This window comes from Mustela lutreola, chromosome 16 (assembly GCF_030435805.1).
Source record: "Mustela lutreola isolate mMusLut2 chromosome 16, mMusLut2.pri, whole genome shotgun sequence".
Lineage (NCBI taxonomy): Eukaryota > Metazoa > Chordata > Mammalia > Carnivora > Mustelidae > Mustela > Mustela lutreola.
In genome coordinates this window covers 43,233,866-43,259,139 of record NC_081305.1, presented here as the reverse complement: position 1 = coordinate 43,259,139, position 25,274 = coordinate 43,233,866, and the positions used below count along the sequence as shown (strand labels likewise).

The following is a 25,274-nucleotide window of genomic DNA, read 5'->3' as shown; positions in this document are numbered from 1 at the left end:
TCAGATTCTTTGGGTAGAAACCCTCCTTTGGGGGCACCTGGGTGGCTCAGTGGGTTAAAGCCTCTGACTTGGGCTCCAGTCATGATCCCAGGGTCCTGGGATCGAGCCCTGCATCGGGCTCCCTGCTCAGTGGGGAGCCTGCTCCCCCCTCTCTCTGCCTGCCTCTCTGCCTACTTGATCTCTGCCTATTTGATCTCTGTCAAATAAATAAATAAAATCTTAAAAAAAGAAAAAAAGAAAAAGAAAACCTCCTTTTGACACTGATGAACTATGTAACCCTGGAGAAGCTGCCTAAATACTCTTTATCTTAGCAAAATAATACAAATATTCATGCATAGAGCTGATGAGGAATTAGGATTCAATAGATTAAAAGTGCTCAGAACAGCGCCTGATACCTGGCAAGAACTATGTGATCTGACAGGAAAATAGGTAGCTTTCTAAAACATGAAGAGATCCTTCCTGGAATACTGACAATGTTAAATGCAATGTTCTTTAACCACAGAACAGGTATAAGACAACAGATGTGAGGCAATGAAAATGAATTCTGTTTATCCATCTAACATACAAATTATGTAGATTCTTTTAATAATCCTAAATCAAGAAGGTGGGATAGAAAATAGCAAAGCATTTACAGCAATTCTGACTTTCAATCACAATATAAGAGCTATCTCAAAGGATGTGCCGTATGTCTTCTAAAATTCAAATTAAACTCCCTGGGTATCAGGGAAAGTAGAAATATGAAGGGACTGAGAAGATACAGACATCATGAAGAATGATACATGTGCTTATGGAGGTGTCCTCTCCAACTCATAGTTCAACCGTGCCTCTGGAAACAGGAAAAAGAAATGTACCTATTTTCTTTCAAGATAGCCTTGGGTTTACTAAAAAGCACCTGATATTCAATACAGCATATTCTAAATTATATGAAGCAGATAAACTTACCCAGTGAAACCAAGTTGCTATAGTTCTCCATCATCACATCCCAATACAAGTTCCTCTGAGCTGAATCCAGATATTCCCATTCCTCTGGAGAGAAGGTGATGACCACATCCCTGAATGTCACCAACTCCTGAAAGAACAAACCATATATAGGTGAAATTGAAGGAAATGTTTTGAGAAAAAAAGAAAAGAATTACATTATGGTAGGTAGAGTAAACAGTAAACTAGTAGGCCAGGGGTAGAAGGTTATGGTATGAGAAGTAAGGAATTGAGTGCTCTGATAATAGGACCATCTACATATCTTTGTAAATTCATTTCCAGAAAATGGATTTTTTTAAATTTCAAAGTGTATTCATGCACACTGCATACATACTACATGCCTGCTGCATGAACTAATAATGGTGAGTTTCTACATCCTTGAAGTTAGAAATACCTAACTTCGAAAATGAGATGTGAACACTACTTTCTAATTTTTTGCAGCCCCAAATTCAGCACTATGTTAAGTATTATTTAACATGATATGATCAGAATTTTTACTTCTAATGACAAACTATTTAATAAGTACTTTTTAGTGGCTATAGAGTAGTCTGTTTGGTGAAAAAAATATTGGCTTAATTGTATTTAGACATTTATATTGGATAAGGTCTTCTCCCATTCTGGAAGTCTATAATCTTCTATGCATGATGGAAACCAGTCAAGATCAAATCCAGTCTACCCAGAAACTCCTGTCTCTTCAGGAGAAGTACAGAGTTTGCCCATATGTAATCAAATGGATCTATCTGATCTTTTTCTCTATCCAAGAATATGAAAAAGGATGGTAAATGCCTCTATCTTTCTACTCTACTTGCTGTTGACAAAAGAATGAACACATAAGAGTGCTGAACATTATTTGGAGAATAGATGGGCACATAGGAGTTATACCATTTATGTGTGGTTCCAACTCTCACTAGAAAGTGAAAAACTATGGGAATGTGGGGCGGGCTCTATTTGGTACGAAGGTTCAGAAAAAGGAAATGTTCACAAAGGAAACGGATTCAGCAACTTACATGGTCCATGCTTAGAACTGTGAAGAATTGGTCTGGGAATTCCATTTCTGCCATGACAGTGTGAGGAACGCTGTTGACATGTTCCTCTGTCAAAACTGGTGAAAATTATATATAAAAATATATAGTAAATGAAAAAAAAATTGTTCAAGAAAATCTACTAAAACTTATTACAAACTGAAATTCTGTAGTATCTGAACCAAACCGTTCCTTGTTCATCCCTTCTTAGTGACAAAAATACTCTATACTGGTACAGTCAAGGCTTTCTTACCACTTGTCAGCTCTTGCTCCCAGACAGATGGTCATCCTCCATGGAGGAGCAAGACATCAACATTTCTCATCCTTCCCACACCTGTCTATTGCTCAGGAAAATGTAGCCAATGGATAGATTTTCTTCTGTCTAGCAGCCACAAACAAAATATATACCCTGGATGTGGCACTGGTAAGAATACCAGGGTTCATTTGTCTGCCTTGGATCATGGGAGAGGATGGTGGATCATGCCGAGAGCAAACCGCAACCCCTGATTGAAGCATCTCCCCCCACCACCCCGCAGCCAATCTACCAAGCACAGTTCTTAAAAGCAGAGGTGTGACTCAGAGGGAAGCATGTTAATACCCCTAACTGCAGTACTAGATCTGTGGCTCAGGATTTTGTCCAGGGGGAGAAGCAGGCCACAGACAAGAGAGCTCTATATCCCTCTCCAAAGGAAATTACTTCATTTGTAATGATGGAAAAGTTCTGGCATTCTCAAAAACAGGGACATTTTGGTAGACTATTAGGAAAAGACTGAAAGTGCTCACTGGAGGTGAGTATTTGATTTTCACAGGCAGTAGATACTTTTTTTTTTTACTTTTCTCTTAACCATTCTGAATATCAACTGTATAAAATAATGTACTTTTGGGCCTATTACATATAAAAGTATAATATTTCCATTAATAATGTAAAGGAGATAGGTAAAAGCGAAGCCAAATTGGGCTAAGTAAATGAATATAAATGGTACTTCAGATCCACAATATCAAATCAAAACAAACAGTAAATAAAGGGCACCTGGCTGGCTCAGTAGGCATAGCATGTGACTTTTGATCTTAGGGTTGTGAATTCCAGCCCCATGTTGGGTGTAGAGCTTACTGAAAATTATACATAAGATTAATGTAACAAAAGCTATAGACATATGCAGGCTTTCTTTTCTTCCCATACTTTTTTTTTTAAAAAGATTTTATTTATTTGACAGATCACAAGTAGGCAGAGAGGCAGAGAGAAAGGAGAAAGCAGGTTTCCTGCTGAACAGGGAGCCCGATGCGGGGCTCGATCCCAGGGCCCTGGGATCATGACCTGAGCCCAAGGCAGAGGCTTTAACCCACTGAGCCACCCAGGCGCCCCTGTTCTCCTACTTTTTAAAAAAATTTAACTTAAAAAAAATTTAAATTCAATTAACATGTATTATTGGTTTCAGAGGTGCAGGCCTGTCTGTGTTTATCAGTCTTGTATAATACCCAGCGTTCGTTACATCACATACCCTCTTCAGTGTCCATCGCCTAGTTATCCCATCCTTCCACCCCACCCCTCCACTTCCAGCAACCCTCAGATTGTTTCCTCTGATTAAGAGTCTCTTATGGTTTGTCGCCCTCTCTGGTTTTGTCTTGTTTCATTTTTTCCTCTCTTCCCCATGATCCTGTTTCATTTCCTAATTTCCACATATCCATGAGATCATACGTCTCTAACTTATTCCACTCAGAGTAACACCCTCTAGTCCATCCACATCATTGCAAATGGCAAGCTTTCATTTTTTTGATGGCTGTGTAATATTCCATTGTATTTATATACCACATCTTCTTTATCCATTCATTTGTCAGTGGACATCTGGACTCTTTCCATAGTTTGGCTATTATGGATACTGCTGCTATTAGCATTGGGATGCAAGTCCCCCTCAGATCACTACCTTTGTATCTTTACAGTAAATACCCAGTAGTGCGATTGCTGGGTCGTAGGGTAGCTCCATTTTCACCTTTTTGAGGAACCTTCATGCTGTTTTCCAGAGTGGCTGCAGAAACTTGCATTCCCACCAACAGTGCAGGGGGATTCCCCTTTTTGCTCACATACTTTATTTATTTATTTAAAGATTTTATTTATTTGACAGAGAGGGAACACAAGCAGAGGGAATGGGAAAGAGAGAAGCAGGCTTCCCACTGAGCAGGCAGCCCGACGCGGGGCTCCATCCCAGGACCCCGGGATTACACCTGAGCCGAAGGCAGATGCTTAACGACTGAGCCACCTAGGTGCCCCTGTCAAATACTTTTTAAAAGACAAGTACCACTTCCCTGTCTCATTGGATTTTATATGGGAAGCTGTTTCTCATTAGATGTATACATTAAGCGCTGGATCAACCACTAAAAACAGGTGCAAATCATGTATCTCATAAGGGGTTAAATACCCAAAATACATAAATGACTCCTCAATTCAGTATAAAAAAAAGACACAATCCAGGTAAAAATGGGCAGAGGATCTGAATAGACACTTTCCCCAAAAACACAAATTGTAAACAAATACATGAAAAGGTGCCGCATATCATTAATCATCAGAGAAATGCAATTCAGAACCACAACGAGATACTGCCTTATACCTGTTAGAATGGCTGTTATCAGAAAGACAATGATTGGTGAGATCAAGTGTTGGTGAGATGTGAAGAAATGGGAGCCTCCTGCACTGTTGGGAATGTAAACTGGTGCAGCTGCTATGGAAAACACTATGGAGGTTCCTCAAAAAATTAAAAATAGAACCACCACATGATCTACGTAATTCCACCTCTGGGTATTTATCTGAAGGAAATGAAAGCTCTCGAAAAGATTTCTGCACCCCCTGTGTTCATTGCAGCATTATGGACAACACACAGGCATGGAAACAAACTAAATGTTCACTGATGCATGAATGGTTAAAGAATATTTGATGTGTACACAGAATAGAGTAGTATTCTGCCATAAAAAGTAAGGAAATCATGCCATTTGCAATTGATTAGCCTTGAGGGTATTATGCTAGCTGAAATAAGTCAGAGAAAGGAAAATACTCAATGATCTCACTTATATCTGGAATTAAGATCTAAAAAAACAACTTCACAGATACAACATAGTGGTGGTTTCCAGGGTTGGGGGTGGGAGGAGAGGGGATGTGGGTGGGCAAAATGGATGAATATGGTCAAGGAATGTACAAATTTCCAAGTATAAAAGTCAGTCAAGGGGATGTTAATGTATAGCATAGCAATTATACTTGATGCTGTATTGTATGTTTGAAAGTGGCTAAGATGGTGAAGCTTTAAAGTTACCAGGAGAATAAAAAGTTCTCCGAAGAAGGTGATGGATGTTAATGGAATTTATTTTGGTAATCACTTTGCAATATATGCATATATTAAATCATGTTGTACACCTAAAACTAATGCATTACATGTCAATTATATTTCAATAAAGCTAAGAGAAATAAAGAACAATGGTGAAGGCAACTGAAAGGCAAATATATAATCCAATAATATTGTATTTTGTGTTTGTTCCTCCCTTTTTCCAATGTCTTTAAAGACCTGCATAAAATATAATTATAAACCTATTTAAAGGGCACACAATGTATAAAGATATAATCTGGGTCTAAAACAGCATTGGAAAAGAAGGCTGGAACTAAACTTTTCTATACTATTTAAGTTAAATTGCAAGGTTTGACTCAATAGGTCTGAAATGTTTAAGCCCTGCCCATTCCAAACAAAAGTTAGGCCCTTAACCAGCTCCTAGTAGATTACCTGTAGTCCCTGGAATATCTGGCACTTAATGATTTTAATCTGTATCCTGTTACTAGGGGGGGAAAATGAGTACAACACCTTTTCTGACATGAGTCCTTCTAGCAAATCATTGAACCTGAGAGTTGTCTTGGGACCCTTGAATGAAGTCTGTTTTATTTCAAACTAGTTCATCATAAATATAAATTTTTAATTGAAATCTATAGGATAAATGCTAAGAAAATAACCAACTGGTGGGGCGCCTGGGTGGCTCAGTGGGTTAAGCCGCTGCCTTCGGCTCAGGTCATGATCTCAGGGTCCTGGGATCGAGTCCCGCATCGGGCTCTCTGCTCCGCAGGGAGCCTGCTTCCCTCTCTCTCTGTCTGCCTCTCCATCTACTTGTGATTTCTCTGTCAAATAAATAAATAAAATCTTTAAAAAAAAAAAAATTTATTAAAAAAAAAAAAAAGAAAATAACCAACTGGTATAATGAATAGGAAATAAAGGAGTGAAATGGTAAACTACAAAAACATCAATGGAACATAAAGCCAATTAGGGACAGAAAGTAAGAGAGTATACATAGAAAACAGTAGAAAAATGGTAGAAGCAAGTCTTCAGTTATTACATATTAAACGTAAATTGATTAGACTTTTCAACTAAAAGGCAGAAATTGGCATGATGAATAGAAAATATGGTTTAACTGTACTCAACCTACAACAAACATGACAAATCCAGTATATAAATAGGTTGAAAATAAAAGGATGGAAAAGTAAATTGCATCCAAGTAGTCACCAAAGAGCTTGAGGGCTATACTAATATGAGACTAACCAGGCTTTAAGTCTTACAAGAGCAAAGAAACCTTTCATATGTTGATAAAAGGGTCTGCCTATAAAAAGACACAACTATGAACATATATGCCTTAAAGCCCCAAAACATATGAAGCAACAATTGACAGGACTGAGGGGGCAAAACAGAAAGTTCTTTATTTTTTTAATACTTATTTATTGGGGCACATGGATGGCTCAGTAAGTTAAGTGGCTGACTCTTGATTTTGGCTCAGGTCATAATCTCAGGGTTGTGAGACTGAGCCCTGCATCTGGCTCTGTGCTCAGCTAGAAGTCTGAGATTCTCTCTCCCTCCCTCCGCCCCTTCTCCTCCTCACACACAATGTTCTCCCTCTCAAATAAATCTTTTTTTTTTTTTAATTTTGTCTATCCATAATAAAATTAGAAATAACAGATAGAAAAATGGGAAACTCAAAAACATATGGAATTTAAACAAAACACTCCTAAATAATGTTATCAAAAATGAAAAGGGAAACTGGAAATATCTTGTGACTAACACAACACATCAAAATGGTTATGACATGCAATTAATGATTAGAGGAAAACTTTTAAAGCTTAAAGTGCATATAATTAAAAGTAACTATCTAGGTCAAATCCAACCTCCCTCAAGTCACTGGGAAAAGATTAAAGATATCAAATAGGAAAAATACTCCAAAATAAATAAAACTGAAAGCTAGTTCTATGAAAAGTTTTTATAAGTTCGTAAATGTTTAGATAATCTAGAATGACTAAAGAGAGACAGGAGTCCCATTACTATAATCATAAGTGAAAGAGGGGACAGGACTACCAACCTTACAGAAATAAAAATTGATTACAAAGGAATAAGATGAACAATTACACAAGAAATCAGAAAACCCAGATGAACTAGATAGATTCATAGAAACATACAAACTTTCAAACTTACTCATGAAGACAGAATATTTGAATAATCTCATAACAAATAAATTGAATTAGTTATTTAAAAAACTATCCACAAAGAAAAGCCAAGGTCTACACAGCCTCACTGTTAAATTCTATGAAACATTTAAAGCAGAATACTAATTCCACAAACTTCAAGATGTTAAAAAGGAGAGAAAAGGAAAGAAAACTTCCAACTCATTTTATGAAACCAATATTAACTTGATAGTAATATCAGAAAAAGACACTACAAAAAAGGGGCAACTATCACTAATATCTTTTATGAAAATGGATGCAAAAATCTAAACAAAAGTATTGAACCTGGGAACCTATGACTAAGTGGGATTTACCCCTGGAATTAAAGATTAGATTGTTAATCTAATATACTATATCATATCACTGTAATAAAAAAAAAAAAAACTACATGACCATCTTCATACATGAAAAATAAGGATTTGACAAAATTCAAAATCCTTTCATGACAAAAGAGTAAATTTAGGAATAAAAGGGAACTACATCCACATTTTAAAACTGTCAGCTACCATTAGACTTAGTGATACTTACCCCTAATATCAGAACAGGATGAGGATATATATACCTTATTGCATCTTTTAAACACATTTTATTTGAGAGAGAAAGACTACATACAAGTGGGAGAAGGAGATGGAGAGAGAATCTTAAGCAGACTCCGGCTGAGCACGGAGCCCCACTGGAGGCTCAATCTCATAACCCCAAGTTCACAACCCGAGCCAAAACCAAGATTTGGACACACAACCAACTGTGCAACCCAGGTGGACTTCCCCACTTCCTTTTTTCTAATCAACATTGTTCTTTAGGTCTAGCAAGGACAAATAGGAAATTTTTAAAAAAAGAGGAAAGATGGAAGGAAAATAATCTCCATTAATAGATGACATGACCTTGTATACAGAAAACCATACAAAACTGACTGTAACATTGTTAGAATTCAGCAAGATCACATGATGCAAATAAATATGCAAAAATCAATTATATTTTTATACAGTGCAATAATAATCTGAATTAAAATAATTCCAAGTTGCCTGGATGGCTCAGTTGGTTAAGCGACCAGCTCTTGATTTCAGCTCAGGTCATGATCTTGGGGTTGTGGGATCAAGCCTCCTGCTCCACATTCAGCAGGAAGTCTGCTTGAGACTCTTTCTCCGTCTGTCCATTACCCCCACTCACACTTGTGTACATATGCACTCTCTAAATCTTTAATAATTCCATTTGTACCAGTATCCAAAAGAATAAAATATTTAATAAAAATGAATACTGTGTACTTTAAAAAAAACACTAGCGAACTTAAGTTGAAAGTCATCCCACATTTATGAACTGGACTACTAGACAGTAAGATCGCAATATTCCTCAAAACAATCTACACATTCATTGTAACCCTTATCAGAGTCCCAGTTGGCTTCTTTGTAGAAACTGACATGCTGACTTTAAAATGCATATGAAATTGTAATCATTCAGAACAAGAACAGTCTGGAAAAAAACCCAAAAAATTGCAAGACTAGCATTCTTCAACCTAATCAAAGCAACTGAACATTGCCATAAAGTTAGTTACGTCAATCAACAGAATGAAACTGATTGGAAATTAAACCCATGTCTCTCTAGTCAATTGATTTTTAAAGATTTATTTATTTATATATTTGTGGGGGGGCAGGCACAGAGGGAGAGAGCAAGAATCTCAAGCAGACTCCCTGCTGTGGGGGGACCTTGACTCCTGTCTGGATCTCACACTGAGATCATGACCTGAGCTGAAATCAGAGATGCCTGACTGAGCGAGCCACCCAGGTGCCCCAAATGATTTTTGTTTTTTGTTTGTTTTAAGATTTTATTTATTTATTTGACAGACAGAGATCCCAAGTAGGCAGAGAGGCAGGCAGAGAGAGAGGAGGAAGCAGGCTTCCCGCCGAGCAGAGAGCCCGATGCCGGGCTCGCTCCCATGACCCTGGGATCATGACCTGAGCTAAAGGCAGAGACTTAACCCACTAAGCCACCCAGGTGCCCCAAATGATTTTTGACAAGCGCACAAAGATCTTTCAATGGGGAAAGAACAGTCTTTTCAATAAATGGTGCTAAGAAAACTGGATATCCACATACAAAACGAATGAAATTAGACCCTTTCCTCATAATATATATAAGAATTAACTAAAAATTGATCAACGACCCGAATGTAAACCTAAAAATACGAAACTTTGAAGAAAATATAGGAGTAAATCATCATGACCTTCAATTTGGCAATGGATTCTTAGGATACCAAAGCACATATAACAAGAGAAAAGGAAAAACTGGGATTCATCAAAACTGAAAATTTGTGTGTATCAAAGCCACATTTTGTAAACACCCCTACAACTCAAGAACAGAAAGATACCTGGCGAAAGATTTCAATAAACATTCCTCCAAAGAAGATACACATAAGCACGTGGGAAAAAATTCTAAAAGTCATGATCAGGGAAAGGCATATCAGAACCGCAATAAGAGTGACAGCGGCAGGATGTCAGACTTGGAAGGCTCCAGGTCCATATTCCCTTATAGCAAAGAATAAAAACTAAAAACAAAATTCTAGGAATTGGCCAAAATAATTTTCATACGCGTTTTAGAAATCTAAAACCTACAGCAACAAGTAAATGCTCAATCAAGTAAAATCACACCGAAGAAGTAGGAAATTTTGTGAGGCTTTTACTTCCTCTTACCCCAATGCTGGCACGATCAGGAAGAACTGTCCTGTTTCACAGTTCCCTCCTTTGGGATGAAACTAGCAACACAATTCATTTGCAGCATTCCAGTTTGTCTTTGGCCTGCCTAATCGACTTTTCTATCTTCTACCTGAATTAGAGTTCGGACAGGTAATGGTGGCACAGTTCAGATGTTATGCTGTAATGGACCACAGAAGTCAGTGGCAGGCATCATGGTTCAAAAATCTGCAGGGGGACTGTGACCTGTGGATGCCTAGGGCAGAAGATCACAGGGAGAGAAATGCAATAGAACCTGTAAGGCCCACAGAAGATGGGGTGAGATTCTTTAGAACTTAAGATATTTACTATTTTTTAAAAGATTTATTTATTTATTTGAGAGAGAGAAAGAGAGGGAGAAACTTTAGCTGACTTCTGCACTGAGGGCAGAGCCTGATGCGGGGCTCAATCCCAGGACCCAGAGATCACAACCTGAAGGGAGACCAGGTTGAATGCTTAACTGACTGTGACACCCGGGTGCCTCTAGAAATTAAGCAGGTGGTGTATGAGGAACACTGAGCAAAAAGCACAGATACAGGCACAGTAAATGCTGGGGGGGGGAGCGGTGGTACGAAGAAGACCTTGTGTTTTCACCCGGGACTGACACAAGGCTCAGAACACACCCTACTAATAAGTGAAGGCCTACCCCACCAGTCTGCAAAGACTCAGAGACAGTTTTATCAAATGCCCAGTTTTCAACAGAATTCATATGGCATGCAAAGAAACAGGAAAACATGATCCAATCAATGGAACAAAATAAATACCCTGAAACCATTACTGAAGAAATATTAGAATCACTAGGCAATGAGTTTAAAATGACTGTTTTATATATATTCAGCTAATAACTAAAGGAAAATAGACAAAAGAGTAAAGGAAATTAGAAAAATGACATGAGCAAAATGAGAGTATCATCAAAGAGAAATTCAAAAAATAAAGAACGGAACAAATTCTGGACCTGACAAATCCAATAACTGAATTTTGAAATTCCACAGCTCACTCAAAAAAGTTGATAAATGAGGGGCACCTGGGTGGCTCAGTCGGCTAATTGTCTGCCTTCAGCTCCTGGGACTGAGCTCCAGGTCCTGGGATTGAGCCCCGCATGGGGCTCCCTGCTCAGTGAGGAGTCTGCTTCTCTTTCTTCCTCTGTCTGCTGCTCTGCCTACTTGAGCTCTCTCTGTGTCAAATAAATACATAAAATCTTAAAAAAAAAAAAAAAAGTTGATGAATGAGTTGGCACACGTGAAAACAGCTCACTGGAAATTATCAAGTCTGACGAGTGAAAAGGAAAAATATGAATAAAAGTCAATTAAGCATCAGAGACTTATGGGACCTTGCAGATTAACACCTGCAGTAAGGGGTCCACAAAAGGAAAAGAAAGAGAGAAATGAACAGTGTAATTTTCTGAAGAAATAATAGGAAAAACTTCCCAAGTGTGAGGAAAGACAAGGATTTACAGATCCAAGAACCTCAATGAACTAATAGCATAAACCCCAAGAGACACACAGCAAAATACATTAACATCAAAATGTTGAAAGACAAAGAATATTAAAAGCAGCAAAAGAAAAGACATTGATCTTGTACAAAGGATCCTCCATAGCAGATTTTGCAGTGGAAACTCTGAAGTCCAGAAGGCAGTGGAATGATACACTTAAAAAGCTAAAAGAGGGGCAGGGGCTGACTCGGTTAGTAGAACATGTGACTCTTGAACTTACCATTGTGAGTTCAAGCCCCATATGGGGCACGGACATTACTTAAAAAAAAAAAAAGTTAAAGGGACCTCGGTGGCTCAGTAAGTTAAGCTTCTGACTCTTGATCTCAGCTCAGGTCTGGAGCCTACTTTTAAAAAAAAAATTAAAATGCTAAAAGACACCCTGTCAACTGAGGATTTTATATGTGGCAAAACTGTTGTTCAGAATAATGAAGGAGAAACTAAGACTGTCCCCAGATAAAGAAAAACTTAGGGGGCGCCTGGGTGGCTCAATGGGTTAAGCCGCTGCCTTCGGCTCAGGTCATGATCTCAGGGTCCTGGGATCGAGTCCCGCATCGGGCTCTCTGCTCAGCAGGGAGCCTGCTTCACTTCCTCTCTCTCTACCTGCCTCTCCGTCTACTTGTGATTTCTCTCTGTCAAATAAATAAATAAAATCTTAAAAAAAAAAAAAAAAAAGAAAAGAAAAACTTAGGGAGTTCATTATCACTAGACATTCTGTACAAGAAATCCCAAAGGGAGAATTTCAGGTAGAAATGAAAAGAAGCTACACAGTGACTCAAAGCTATATGGAAATATAAGAAAATAGTAGAGGCAAATATATGGGGGAAAATATAAAAGCCAGTATTTTTGTAATCTTGGTTTGTAACCATTTTTTTCTCTACAGAATATAAAAGATATATGAATAAAAAAGTCATATCAGGGTGCCTGGCTGGCTCAGTGGATTAAGCCACTGCCCTCGGCTCAGGTCATGATCTCGGGGTCCTGGGATTGAGCCCCGCATTGGGCTCTCTGCTCCACAGGGAGCCTGCTTCCTCCTGACTCTGCCACTTGTAATCTCTCTCTCTATCAAATAAATAAATAAAATCTTTAAAAAAAAAAAGTCATATATTTACATTAATGGGTACAAATACATAAAAATGTTAACTTACAACTTCATTATTCTAAAGTGGGTGAAAGTAGAACAGAAAAGGAGTACAGATTTTGTATACAATCAAAGTTCATGTCAATTTTAAACTTTGGATATTATACATACTTCCCACGGTAACCACAACCAAGGTATCTATAGAACATATGCAAAAGGAAAACAAAAGGGAATCAAAAAGGGTCATTATTATGGATACAGAGCTTCAGTTTAGGAAGGTGAGAAAGTTCTGGAGATGGGTGGTAATGGGTGTACTTAATGCCACTGAACTGTAACCTTAAATGATTAATATGGGGTGCCTGGGTGGCTCAGCGGGTTAAGCCTTTGCCTTCGGCTCAGGTCATGATCCCAGAGTCCTGGGATCAAGCGCCACATCAGGCTCTCTGCTCAGCAGGGAACCTGCTCCCCCACTCTCTCTGCCTGCCTCTCTACCTACTTGTGATCTCTCTCTATCTCTATCAAATAAAGAAATAAATCTTTTACAAAATGATTAATATGATAAATCTTATTTAAATATATTTTAGCAGAGTAAAACTCTACAATGAGATACTACTTTATACTTACTAGGTTATCTACAAAGAAAAAGTCAGATGGGGAACCTGGGTGGCCCAGTCAGTTGAGTGTCTGCCTTTGGCTCGGGTCATGATTCCAGGATCCTGGGATAAAGTCCTGCATCAGGCTCCCTGCTCAGTGGAAGTCTGCTTCTCCCTCTTCCTCTGTCCCTCCTCCTGCCTCATCTCTCTCTCTTGTTCTGCGCTCTCTCTCAAATAAAATCTTAAAAAAAAAAAAAAAAAAAAAGATAAGTGTTGGTAGGATGTGGGCAAATCAGAACCCTCTTACGTTGTTGACTGAAATTTTAAAACTCTGGAAAACAGTCTGGCAGTTTTCCAAAATGTTCAAAATAAGAGCTACCATGTGACACAGTAGTTCAACTGGTAGGGATACAGAAAAGAAACAAAAATGTACATCTACACAAAAACTCAAACACAATATTCTTTGCAGCATTATTCATAATAATCAAAAGGTGGAAAACACCCAGATGTCCTTAATATCACGAGTGGATCAATGTAATGCGGTATAGCCCTACAGTGGCATGTTACTCAGCCATGAAGAGGAGGGAAGCACTGATATGTTACAACATGCGTGAGCCTCGAAAACCTGTTAAGTGAAAGACATCAGACACAAAAGACAGCATATCAGATGACTGCATTTATATGAAAAGTCTAGAAAAAGAAAAATAGAGATTAGTGTTTTCTGGGGGCTCAGGTGTGAGGTGGAAAATAGAGGGGTAAGGAGATTCTTTTTGGGGTGATGAAAATGTTCTAATATTGGTTGTGGTGCTATGTGCATATATCTGAATATACTGAAAAAACACAACAGTATACTGGTGAATTGTATGGTATGTCAATTATACATCAATTTTAAAAAAATGAAGCAGCAGGGCAAAGTCCATCAGTGGTTCACTGATGGGAGAAGCAGATTCCAAAGAAGCCAGAGCTAGGAGATAAAGGAGACTATTAACAATAAACATGCGTTACAGCTACCAATTTACTTGAATTGATGCAATTCTTTTTCTCCTTCTATCTTCCTGCTTTTAAACTCCTCTTGCTGAACTCACACACAAAATATATTCAATAAAAGGGACAACGGACAGACCTCTGGGAACAGAGTTCTCCAGTAATGGATTCAGAGCAGAGAACCTTCTGCATTGATGTAGGGAGAGAGTGGAGCAGAAAGGTTTCTAGCCAGTCCACCATCTGGTTGATGTAAATTGGACGAGGGATTATGACACTCACACATGCCCTGGGGAGATCTTCCTCCCTCATCCTACACCTTCTAGAGCTGAGGAGGAATGACATCATCCACACTAGAACCTCTTGCCTGGCTACCACAGACAGAAAGTAGAAAACAGAACTAACCAAGCCCAGCAAGCCCCACACAGACTCTCGGACTCCTTGTTGTATATATCCCTGAAAGAGGTGTGATCTTCAAGTATGATAATGGATTGGTATTTTTTTCTTCTTAATTTTATTAATGTTTGCTTTATATACTTTAAAGTTACATTTCTGTCAAAACAAAATATTTTATCTTCCTCTAAAAATGATCCCTCTATTATTAATGAAATATGCTCCTTTATCATTCATAACACTCTGGTTTCAAAATGTACTTTGGAGATACCAATATACTTTTACAAACTTTCTCACAGTATTAGTTTACTATATCTTTTTAAAATTTTTTTCTTTTTAAAGACTTTATTTATTTGAGAGAAAGGACACAGGGGAGAGTCAGAGGGTGAAGCAGGCTCCTCCATGAGCAGAGAGCCCAATGTGGATCTTGATCGAGGACCCTGAGATCATGACCTGAGCCAAAGGCAGACACTTAACTGACTGAGACACCCAGACACCTCCTTTCTATTTTTTAAACTTCAATATATCAGAATTCTTTTATTTAAAACACCTCTTACTGAAAATAGCAAATAGCTTTTTAAAAAAAAAAATTCCAATCTGACACTGTCTTTAGTTTGGAGTATTTAGTCCTTTTACCTTTAAAGTGCCTTTTTAAAAAAAGATTTCATTTATTTATTTGACAGATCACAAGCAGGCAGAGAAGAAGGCAGAGAGAAAGGAGGAAGCAGACTCCCCGCTGAGTAGAGAACCCAATGCAGGGCTCGATCCAAGGACCCGAGCCAAAGGCAGAGGCTTAACCCACTGAGCCACCCAGGTGCCCCAAAAGTGCTTTTCACAGGATTTAATAAGCCTGTTACCCTTTTGGTTTTCTATCTGTCCCATCTGTACTTACTACTCTCTCCTTTTCTCAACTTTTTTTGGATTAATCAAATTTATTATCCCATTCCATTCCACTATTAAAATTCCCACTATACATCCTCATATAATTTTTTTACATGGTTACTTACACTTAAGCATGTACACTCAAACAGAACAAAATTGCTCCAAATAAGTGAAAATTGATGGAGGGGGGGGGGGAATCTTACTTCTTTTATGTATAAAGCGCAAATATACACACAGCACATAAAGAGATACACAGGGTATATGTATCTGTGGTTCTAAACTGTCATAGGGGAACTCAATTAGGAAAAAAACAATGTCTAAAGATGTTTCCTCTGGAGGGCAATAGGGAAAAGAAGTTTGCCAGGTGCCCCCAGCTACACTGCATCAATTTGACCCCTAGAGGGGCTTGAAAGGGAGTAGCTCAATTACACCACATAGCTGCTCCCTGCCTATGCTTGACCCTCAGTAAAAACCAAAGCTCAGGTGAGATTCCATGGCTAAACTTCACATGTATTCTTACAAACTGTTTCTGGGAGAATTAAGCACTACTGTGTGACTCCAGTGGAAGTTCACATCTGGGTTTTCCTGATCTTCAGCCTATGCGAATTTTCTCCTCACTGATATGAAACTATATCCTTTCATAACCACCATTTTTCCTAATTTTGTAAGCCCTAGCACATCATCAAATTTAAGGATGGTTTTGGGGAACTCCCACAAACCATGGCTTTGGTGTAACCTGGTCAAGACCTTCTAGCTTTGGGGATGTCTCCATAATATCTTTCCTCAAGAACTACAAAGGTACACTGCCTCATTTTTTAAATAGTTCTTACCATACCCTAGCAGAGTTTTAGTCCTATTCCTAGTTTATATTTACACAACCAAGTATAAACAAGGGATGGAAGCTATGTCTCTTTAATGTAGGCACTTAATAAATACCTGATGTTCGACTTATTTTTATTTTTAAGAACTTATTTATTTGACAGAGATCACAAGTGGGCAGAGAGGGAGGCGGGGGGCACGGGGAAGCAGGCTCCCTGCCAAGCACAAAGCCCGATGCAGGACTCGATCCCAGGACCCTGAGATCATGCCCTGAGCCAAAGGCAGAGGCTTATTAACCCACTGAGCCACCCAGGTCCCACTGATATTTGACTTATAAATGCAACTTCTAGAAATTCTTAAGAATTTCTTAAAATTCTATCATAAAGATCTATATATATTACAAAGTAGTTTATGATAATTCTAAATATCTAAGATTAGGCAATAGGTTAAATAAAATATGGTGAGCTATATGTTATCACTCTATGGATCTCTGACATTGATCCATATTAAATGTTGATGAAAAATGTTTTCTGATGAATTAGACATCAGATTTAAAAAGAGATTAGAGGCTGGATACTGTCATAATAAAGAACATAGCATTTGTCATCCAAAATTCAGGTTGTTAACTTTATCTTTGGTTGTTACTGTGTAGCTTTTTACTACATTACTTAACTGACTTTATTTCCTCATCAGCAAAATGGGAAAAACAAGAGACCTACGTCAAAGTGTTCCTCTATGTATCAAATGAAATAAAACATAAAGCACTTTCAGTGGCATATAATAAACACCAAATTACACCAAGTAAAAGTTGCCCATTAATTAATGAACTTGTAAAGAATATTTCATGTCCCTTGTTTCATTATCTTTTAAAATTCCCTTTGTGCTTCTTTTTCTTACAGTAAAATTTGAAATTCTTAAGCTGTGCTTCCATGTCATGTTAACTCAGTTCAGTGTCCAGTCTTCAGATTTCAATTCTTCCTCATTAATATTTGTCACAAAGACTCTCAAAAAGCAAAGGAAGACATATATTCTTGCTCTCCATATAAGGCTGCACACATATAACCAGCTCAAAGAATGTGATCTAATAAGTAACGACTCGAGCATAATAATAAAAGGCTCAATCCTGTTCCTATGTCCAACACAGGAGTTACTGCATACTTATTTCTGTTCCCATAAATCTGTCCTTTCAAGTATAATGTGTATAATGATGTGTGTATGACACCTGGATCTCCCAGATCGTTCCTATGTCCTATGAAAGAAACCACAATCTTTAAAAAATAGGAAATTCTGAATAGCAGTCTTAATTCATATTTTGTTACCCTGGTCACTGAAATTCCAAAAGTTTTGAATACTTGGATGTGTCAAATCACACGGTGACCATTGCCAGTATCTACTTATAACTACTTGCCTAGAAATATGGAAAAACTGTAACTTTGTCTCTTTTATGTGGCAAATGGATGTGCCAAATTTCCTGTTGGCAGAAACAAAATAAAAAACATATCCAGAGCGCCTGGGTGGCTCAGTGGATTAAAGCCTCTGCCTTCGGCTCAGGTCATGATCCCAGGATCCTAGGATCCAGTCCCACATGGGGCTCTTTGCTCAGCAGGGACCCTGCTTCCTCCTTCTCTCTCTCTGCCTGGCTCTCTGCCTACTTGTGATCTTTGTCTGTCAAATAAATAAATAAAATCTTAAAAAAAAAAAAAAAAACCTATCCAGACGCAAATACCCTCAACAAAACAGCAAAATGAATTCAACAATATATTAAAAGGATCATATACTATGATCAAATGAGATTTATTCCAAGGATGCTAGGATGCTTCCATATCTACAAATTAATCAACACACAATGAAGGATCAACAAAATGAAGGGTAGAAGGATAAAAAAGGATAAAGCCACATGATCATCTCAACAGATGCAGAAAAAGACATTTGACAAAATTCAACATCAGTTTGTTAAAAATGCAACAAAATGGGTACTGGGTGGCTCAGTAGGTTAAGCCTCTGCCTTCAGCTCAGGTCATGATCTCAGGGTTCTGAAATCGAACCCCCCACTGGGCTCTCTGCTCAGGAGGGAGCCTGCTTTCCCTGCTCTCTCTCTGCCTGCCACTCTGCCTACTTGTGATCTCCGTCCATCAAATAAATAAATAAATAAACAAAATCTTTTTTTAAAAAAATAAATAAATAGTAGGGACGCCTGGGTGGCTCAGTTGGTTAAGCGGCTGCCTTCGGCTCAGGTCATGATCCCAGCGTCCTGGGATCACGTCCCACATCGGGTTCCTTGCTTAGCGGGGAGCCTGTTTCTCCCTCTACCTCTGCCGCCACTCTGCCTGCCTGTGCTCGCTCGCTCTCTCTCTCTGGCAAATAAATAAATAAAATCTTAAATAATAATAATAATAATAAAGGCAATTAAATCTTCAAGGTTTACTTGTTTGAATTTTGTTTTTTATTTTTCCAAAGCATTTGGTGGCAGCAGTAGAATCTAAAGAGAACTACTGGCATTTGGGGAAAATGAGGAACACAGGTGTGGCAGCCCTTGAACCCATCTAAATTCACTGTCTTGCCATTTCCAAAGCCTGCTGGTTAAGTCCCTTCTTAGTTTGAGCTCTGCTCTCTTTGCATTTGAGCAACCGATCTAATTGCCTTTTAATCCAGGTTGAACAGGTCAGTCTAGACTGACATGAGGCTCTAACAGAGCTATTCCGTAGTCCTCGGTTCAGTCTGCAATTCCATGTCAGAATCTCTTCCCCAGTTCCAGTCCACAGTCCGCATTTACTACCTTTCTCCATTTCTTTTTCTTCTTCTTTTTTTTTTTTTTACTTTTAATTTTTTATAAACATATATTTTTATCCCCAGGGGTACAGGTCTGTGAATCACCAGGTTTACACACTTCACAGCACTCACCAAAGCACATACATAATCCCACCCCATAATCCCACCAGTGTCCATAATCCCACCCCCTTCTCCCAAACCCCCTCCCCCCAGCAACCCTCAGTTTGTTTTGTGAGATTAAGAGTCACTTATGGTTTGTATCCCTCCCAATCCCATCTTGTTTCATTTATTCTTCTCCTACCCACTTAAGCCCCCATGTTGCATCACCACTTCCTCATATCAGGTAGATCATATGATAGTTGTCTTTTGCTGCTTGACTTATTTCGCTAAGCATGATACGTTCTAGTTCCATCCATGTTGTCGCAAATGGCAAGATTTCATTTCTTTTGATGGCTGCATAGTATTCCATTGTGTATATATACCACATCTTCTTGATCCATTCATCTGTGGATGGACATCTAGGTTCTTTCCATAGTTTGGCTATTGTGGACATTGCTGCTATAAACATTCGGGTGCACGTGCCCCTTTGGATCACTACGTTTGTATCTTTAGGGTAAATACCCAATAGTGCAATTGCTGGGTCATAGGGCAGTTCTACCCTCCTACACTGTTGGTGGGAATGCAAGCTGGTGCAGCCACTCTGGAAAACAGCATGGAGGTTCCTCAAAATGTTGAAAATAGAACTGCCTTTCTCCATTTCTAATATGCTGTCTTCTAGTTTGGTTCATGCTGGAATTGCGGGTGGTACACAACTTTCTCTTGGCCCGTCCACCATGACATCTCTTGGTTACTGTCAGTATGTTAAGGTACACACTTGTTTCTCTTGTTTATGGAAATAAATGCTTAGCTGATGGGATCTTTAAATTCCAAAGAGTTTAGCATTCCACCTTCTGGCACACTTGCTTATTTTATATCTAAGGTCTATGGCCCTGGAAGCTATAAAAATCTACCTTCTTGGTTTGAGTCCTAAAGAACTTGGCTTGGTAACCATCCAGCTGGGAACCCCAGAATAAGGCTAGACAGAAATGGGAGTTGTACCTCATTTGCATCTAGACATAGTTGGGGAGAAATGTGGGTTAATTCCATTTGTGGTTAGGGTCCTATCAAACTGCTGCCAGCCCTCCTGGGAAATAATACAATGTAGAAATACAGTGGTCATGAAAGAAACAATCCAATTGTGTAAGATCATTTAAGTGCACTTGAAAGCAAGGCTTTCCAAATTAAACAGAACTGGCAAGGAGAAGCCCCCCAACAGTTTAAAAATTCCAAAATAGTGTCATTAAAAGATTAGGCTGAAGAAGCCTGGAAAAAATTAAATATGTAAGAGGTACCTACAATAAAACACTGTAAGACTTAACTTCTAGGGCTCCCCTCTAACCTCCTTTGAGGGCTCATTCTACCAATCCTCTGAATTGTTTACCCACTGTGAAGATTACATAACTGTAAGTAAAAGTCGGCCAAGTTAGTGGCCTTAGAGGCACCCCATTACCACCTTCAAAGGAGGGCCCCTCCCAGAGTTGACAGAAGTGAGGGATTTTCTGGTAAACTTACACATTTTCCTTTAAACAGTTAAGGGGAAACTCTGGTAGATATCAGAGCCTACAGAGTTGATCCTAGAAAAACTGGCAGAAGCCAGTAAAGGGGGGAAATTCTTACCAGAATCACTTCTTTTGAATCTCTATCTGTAATGCCCAGTTGAAAGGAAAATAAAATTTCACATCATCTCCTTCTTTCCAAATCTATATTGATCCTTTGTCTCTCAGGGATGCTACTGCCTTCTTGCACATCTGGTTGTGTGAGACTGGGCTTGGCTTTCTGCCTGCCTGGCATGAGCAGGTTGTTGGTTCTTACTCTTGGCTATATTTGGGAGTAACTCTGGATTTGGGGAAGATACTATCCTTTACATGCTCTTTGTTGACCGTCTTAGACCGAAGGAAGGTTATTCAGTACTGCCAGAAATATTTAAAATTGGCACTATTTACCCATGAAGAAAGAAGCAAATTGAGGATAATATAATTGGATAGGTGGATCAACCTACAATGTCAATTTAAGTTACAAGCCAATTCTCTGAGGAACTGAGAGCAACTATCCTTACAAATCCTTTGGACAACAAAAGTCAGCCTTTTTTTTTTTTTTTTTTTTTTGAGATTTTATTTGAGAGAGACAGAGAGAGAGCATGAGCGCGGGAGAGAGTGAGGGTGAGGATGGAGCCTGATGCAGGGCTGGATCCCAGGACCCTGGGATCATGACTTGAAGTGAAGGCAGATGCTAAACTGACTGAGCCACCCTGGTGCCCCAAAAGTCAGCTTTAAAGGCAATTCAAAATTCACCTAATCCTTACCAATTCCAAAACTTCCCTGGTTTATCTCAGAAGGCTTGTAAATTACTGGCCTTGGGAAACCAAAGGCCTTCTTGGAAGCATTTATATTCATTCTCTGTCCCTAAAAGTTACATCTCTTATCATGTTTTTGAAATATAGACCTGACACTGAAAGAAAGAAAAAGGGAAAGAAGCCTTTTAAAAATACAGACTGCTAAAAGGGCCCTTGTACCCAAACTTTAGCACAACCTCTTTAATATTAGTTCCAGGGACAAAAACATCTTAAAATTTTTCTCCACAAATATTAGTAACTATACAGTCTTTGCATCTGTGTGTTTGTGTCTATGTCCATATACAGTTGTATATGGATGTATATGAGATAGTCTACCTCCAGATGGTATTACTAAAATTAATTTGTAAAATCCCTATTCAAGTGAAGCACTTGAAAGTATGGGCCATTTCATAACTCTCAGAAAGACAGATACTAACCCAAATGTTTTTCGAGTTTTTGTTATCTGGAGAAACAGTCTATATGAAAACTAATTTAAGGTTGATGTTTTAATTAAAATAGGCAAGTCTTCAGAGTTAGCATTACATATAAAACTTTTATTCTACCTGGTTTACTAGCCAAGTAAGTTCATGTTATCTCTTACAAACTCCATCAACAAAAAGTAACAGCTTGGGGAAGACTTCCAGGAAAGACCGTGGAGCAGGAGGATCCTAAAGTCACCTCAGCCCATGGATACAACTGGTAACAGTGCAAATAACCCAGAAAACGACCTGAAGATTGGCAGAACAAATTCCACGACTAAATGTAGAGAAGAGGCCACACTGAAGAGGGCAGGGAGCGCAGAGATGCAGTGGGGAGCTAAATCCTGCAGGACGGACGCAGGAAGGAGGGAGCTGCAGATTCGGAGAAGGGCAAGAAACAGACTGTCACACTGGGGAGCCTGCACAGGGAAGATGAATCCCCACAACATTTGGCTTTGAAAGTCAGAGAGGCCAAATATCATGAGTTCTTACATCCAGGAGAACTTAAAGCCTAGAACTTCAAAAATCAGCAGGCTCAGCTCTGGGAAAGGCCAGAGGGTGATACGAAGCTGAGTCCCTGCCCCTAAAGAGTCAGTTTAACAGACAGGCCCACTGAGGTGCAGCCTAGAAGCAGCAGTTTGAAAGAGGCCTGGGCAGTACATGAAGGAGAGCAAGTTACTAATCTCAGGGGTCACTGGGGGACTTTTCCAGGAACAAAGGAGCTGGCAGATACCATTTCCCTCCCCCAACCCCAGCACTGTGGGAACCTGGGCAGTGCAGGTTCACTACCTAATATGTTTACACTACGTCCTGCCCCCTCCAGCCAGGCCTCTCTCAGTCTCTGAACTGTGGGTCCCCTCCCCAAGAGACTGACACAAACCTTGCCAATACTGCGTCTTCTGACCTCTTGCGGAGGATGTGGGCACCTTGGTACAATTGCACCCCTGACCTGAGTGACCTTGCAGGGCACTCGCTTCCCTGGTCTCTACAGTGGCTGCAAGTTCCCTCTGGAAGAGGACCAGCACCACTTTGTTAAAAATGTGTGCTTCACCCACTACTTTCAAGAGAAAGCAACATAGCTGACTTCATAACACACAAAACATACATAGAGAGTTGGGCAAAATGAGCACACGGCAAAATGAATTGGGCAAAATGAGAGTTGGGCAAAATGAGCGTAGGTCCCAAATGAAAGAACAATAAAAGTATAGTGGGGTGCCTGGGTGGCTCAGTGGGTTAAGCCTCTGCCTTTAGCTCAGGTCATGATCTCAGGGTCCTGGGATCAAGCCCTGCTCCCTGCTCAGCGGGGAGGCCTGCTTCCCCCTCTCTCTCTGCCTGCCTCTCTGCCTACTTGTGATCTCTGTCAAATAAATAAATAAAATATTTTTTTAAAGTACAGCAATAAACCTAAGCAAAATGAAGATACGTAATATGCCTGATAGAAAATTTAAAATAAGGATCATAAAGACTAGCTGTACTTGAGAAGAATCCAGGACCTCAACAAGACTCTTAATACAGAGATAAAAAAGAAACAATCAGGGCACCTGGGTGGCTCAGCTGGTTAAGCGACTGCCTTCGGCTCAGGTCATGGTCTTGAGGTCCTGGGATCGAGTCCCACATCAGGATCCCAGCTCCATGGGGAGTCTGCTTCTCCCTCTGACCTCCCCTCTCATTCTCTCTCACTCTGTCTCTCTCTCTCAAATAAATAAATAAAACCTTTAAAAAAAATCAGAGATGAAAAACACAGTAACTGAAATTAAAAATACACTTGATGGAATAAATAGTAGGCTACAGGAAGAAGAGAGCTGAATTAATGATCTGGAAGACAGGGTAATGGAAAGAAATCAAGCTAAGCAAGCTAAGCAAGAAAAATTAGTGCAAAATGAGAACAGATAAGGGAGCTCAGCAACTCCACAAAGTGTAATAACATTCACATTATAGGAATCCCAGAAGAGAAAAGGGAGCAGAAAACTTCCTTAATCTCGGGAAGGAAACAGATATCCAGATCCAGGAGGCACAGAGATTCCCCCAACAAAATCACCACAAGGAGATTTACACCAAGACACAAAGTAATTAAAATGGCAAAAAGTAGTGATAAGGAAAAAAAAATTAAAAGCATCAAGAGAAAAGATGACAATTACATAAAAGGGAAATCCTATAAGGCTATCAGGGGGTTTCTCAACAGAAATATTCCAGGCTAGAAGGGACTGGCATGATAATATTCAAAGTGCAGAGAGGGAAAAAAACCTGCAGCCAAGAATACTCTACCCAGCAAGGCTATCATTCAGAATGGAAGCAGAGATAGTTTCTCTGAAAAACAAAAACTAAAGGAGTTCATGACCACTAAACCAGCTCTACCAGAAACATTAAAGGGAATCTTTGAGTGGAAAAGAAGACCATAAGTAGAGTATGAAAAGCATGAAACACAAAAGCTGTAAAATAAGTATATCTATAAAACTCAGTCAATGGATTTATAAAATAAAAGAATATAAAACATTACATCGTATACCTAAAATGTCAGGATAGGAAGGAGTAAATAGATTCAAACTTAAGTGATCATCAACTTTAGATAGACTTCTTTTTGCAGAAGATGTTATGTACAAACCAAATGATAACCACAAATCAAAAACTAGTAATAGATAGGCAAAGAATAAAGAGAAAGGAACCTAAGTATATCATTAAAGAAAACCAGCAAACCATGAAAGAGAGCAAGAGAAGGATCAGAGAAAAACTACAAAAATAACCACAAAACAAGTAACAAAATAGCAACATATACATATCTATCAGTAATTACTTTGAATGTAAATGGAGTAAATGCTCCAATCAAAAGACACAGGGTAATGGAATTTTTTTTTTTAAAGGCCCATTTATATGCCTATAAGACTCATTTTATTTTTTATAAAGATTTTATTTATTTATCTGACAGAGCGAGAGATCACAAGTAGGCAGAGAAGCAGGCAGGCAGAGAGAGAGGAGGGAAGCAGCCTCCCTGCTGAGCAGAGAGCCCGATGCAGGGCTCAATCCCAGGACCCTGAGATCATGACCTGAGCTGAAGGCAGAAGCTTAACCCACTGAGGCCCCCAGGCATGCCAAGACTCATTTCAGACCGAAAGTCACCTGCAGAT

At 39.1% G+C, this 25,274-nt stretch overlaps 1 protein-coding gene and 1 long non-coding RNA gene across 8 annotated transcripts in view; one reads left to right on the top strand and one right to left on the bottom strand.

Moving 5' to 3' along the window:
- Window positions 1-18,601, top strand: part of LOC131817832 (uncharacterized) — a 69,716-nt gene extending 51,115 nt beyond the window's left edge. The window contains exon 3 of the long non-coding RNA XR_009348592.1: window positions 15,456-18,601. This is a non-coding gene — a long non-coding RNA (uncharacterized LOC131817832). The remainder of the gene's footprint in view (window positions 1-15,455) is intronic.
- ZNF529 (zinc finger protein 529) overlaps window positions 1-25,274 on the bottom strand; it is a 72,395-nt gene that overhangs the window by 6,973 nt on the left and 40,148 nt on the right. For 4 of the 7 annotated variants that reach the window (XM_059151553.1, XM_059151554.1, XM_059151559.1 and 1 more), the window contains 2 exons: window positions 1,986-2,080; window positions 943-1,069 (listed from right to left, as the gene is read on the bottom strand). In XM_059151553.1, coding sequence (XP_059007536.1) covers window positions 943-1,069; window positions 1,986-2,039 — 181 coding nt within the window. In that variant the 5' untranslated portion in view covers window positions 2,040-2,080. Of the gene's footprint in view, window positions 1-942; window positions 1,070-1,985; window positions 2,081-10,196; window positions 10,453-13,429; window positions 13,640-25,274 lie in introns of all 7 variants that reach the window. The other 3 variants (XM_059151556.1, XM_059151557.1, XM_059151558.1) reach the window with 3 other exon arrangements.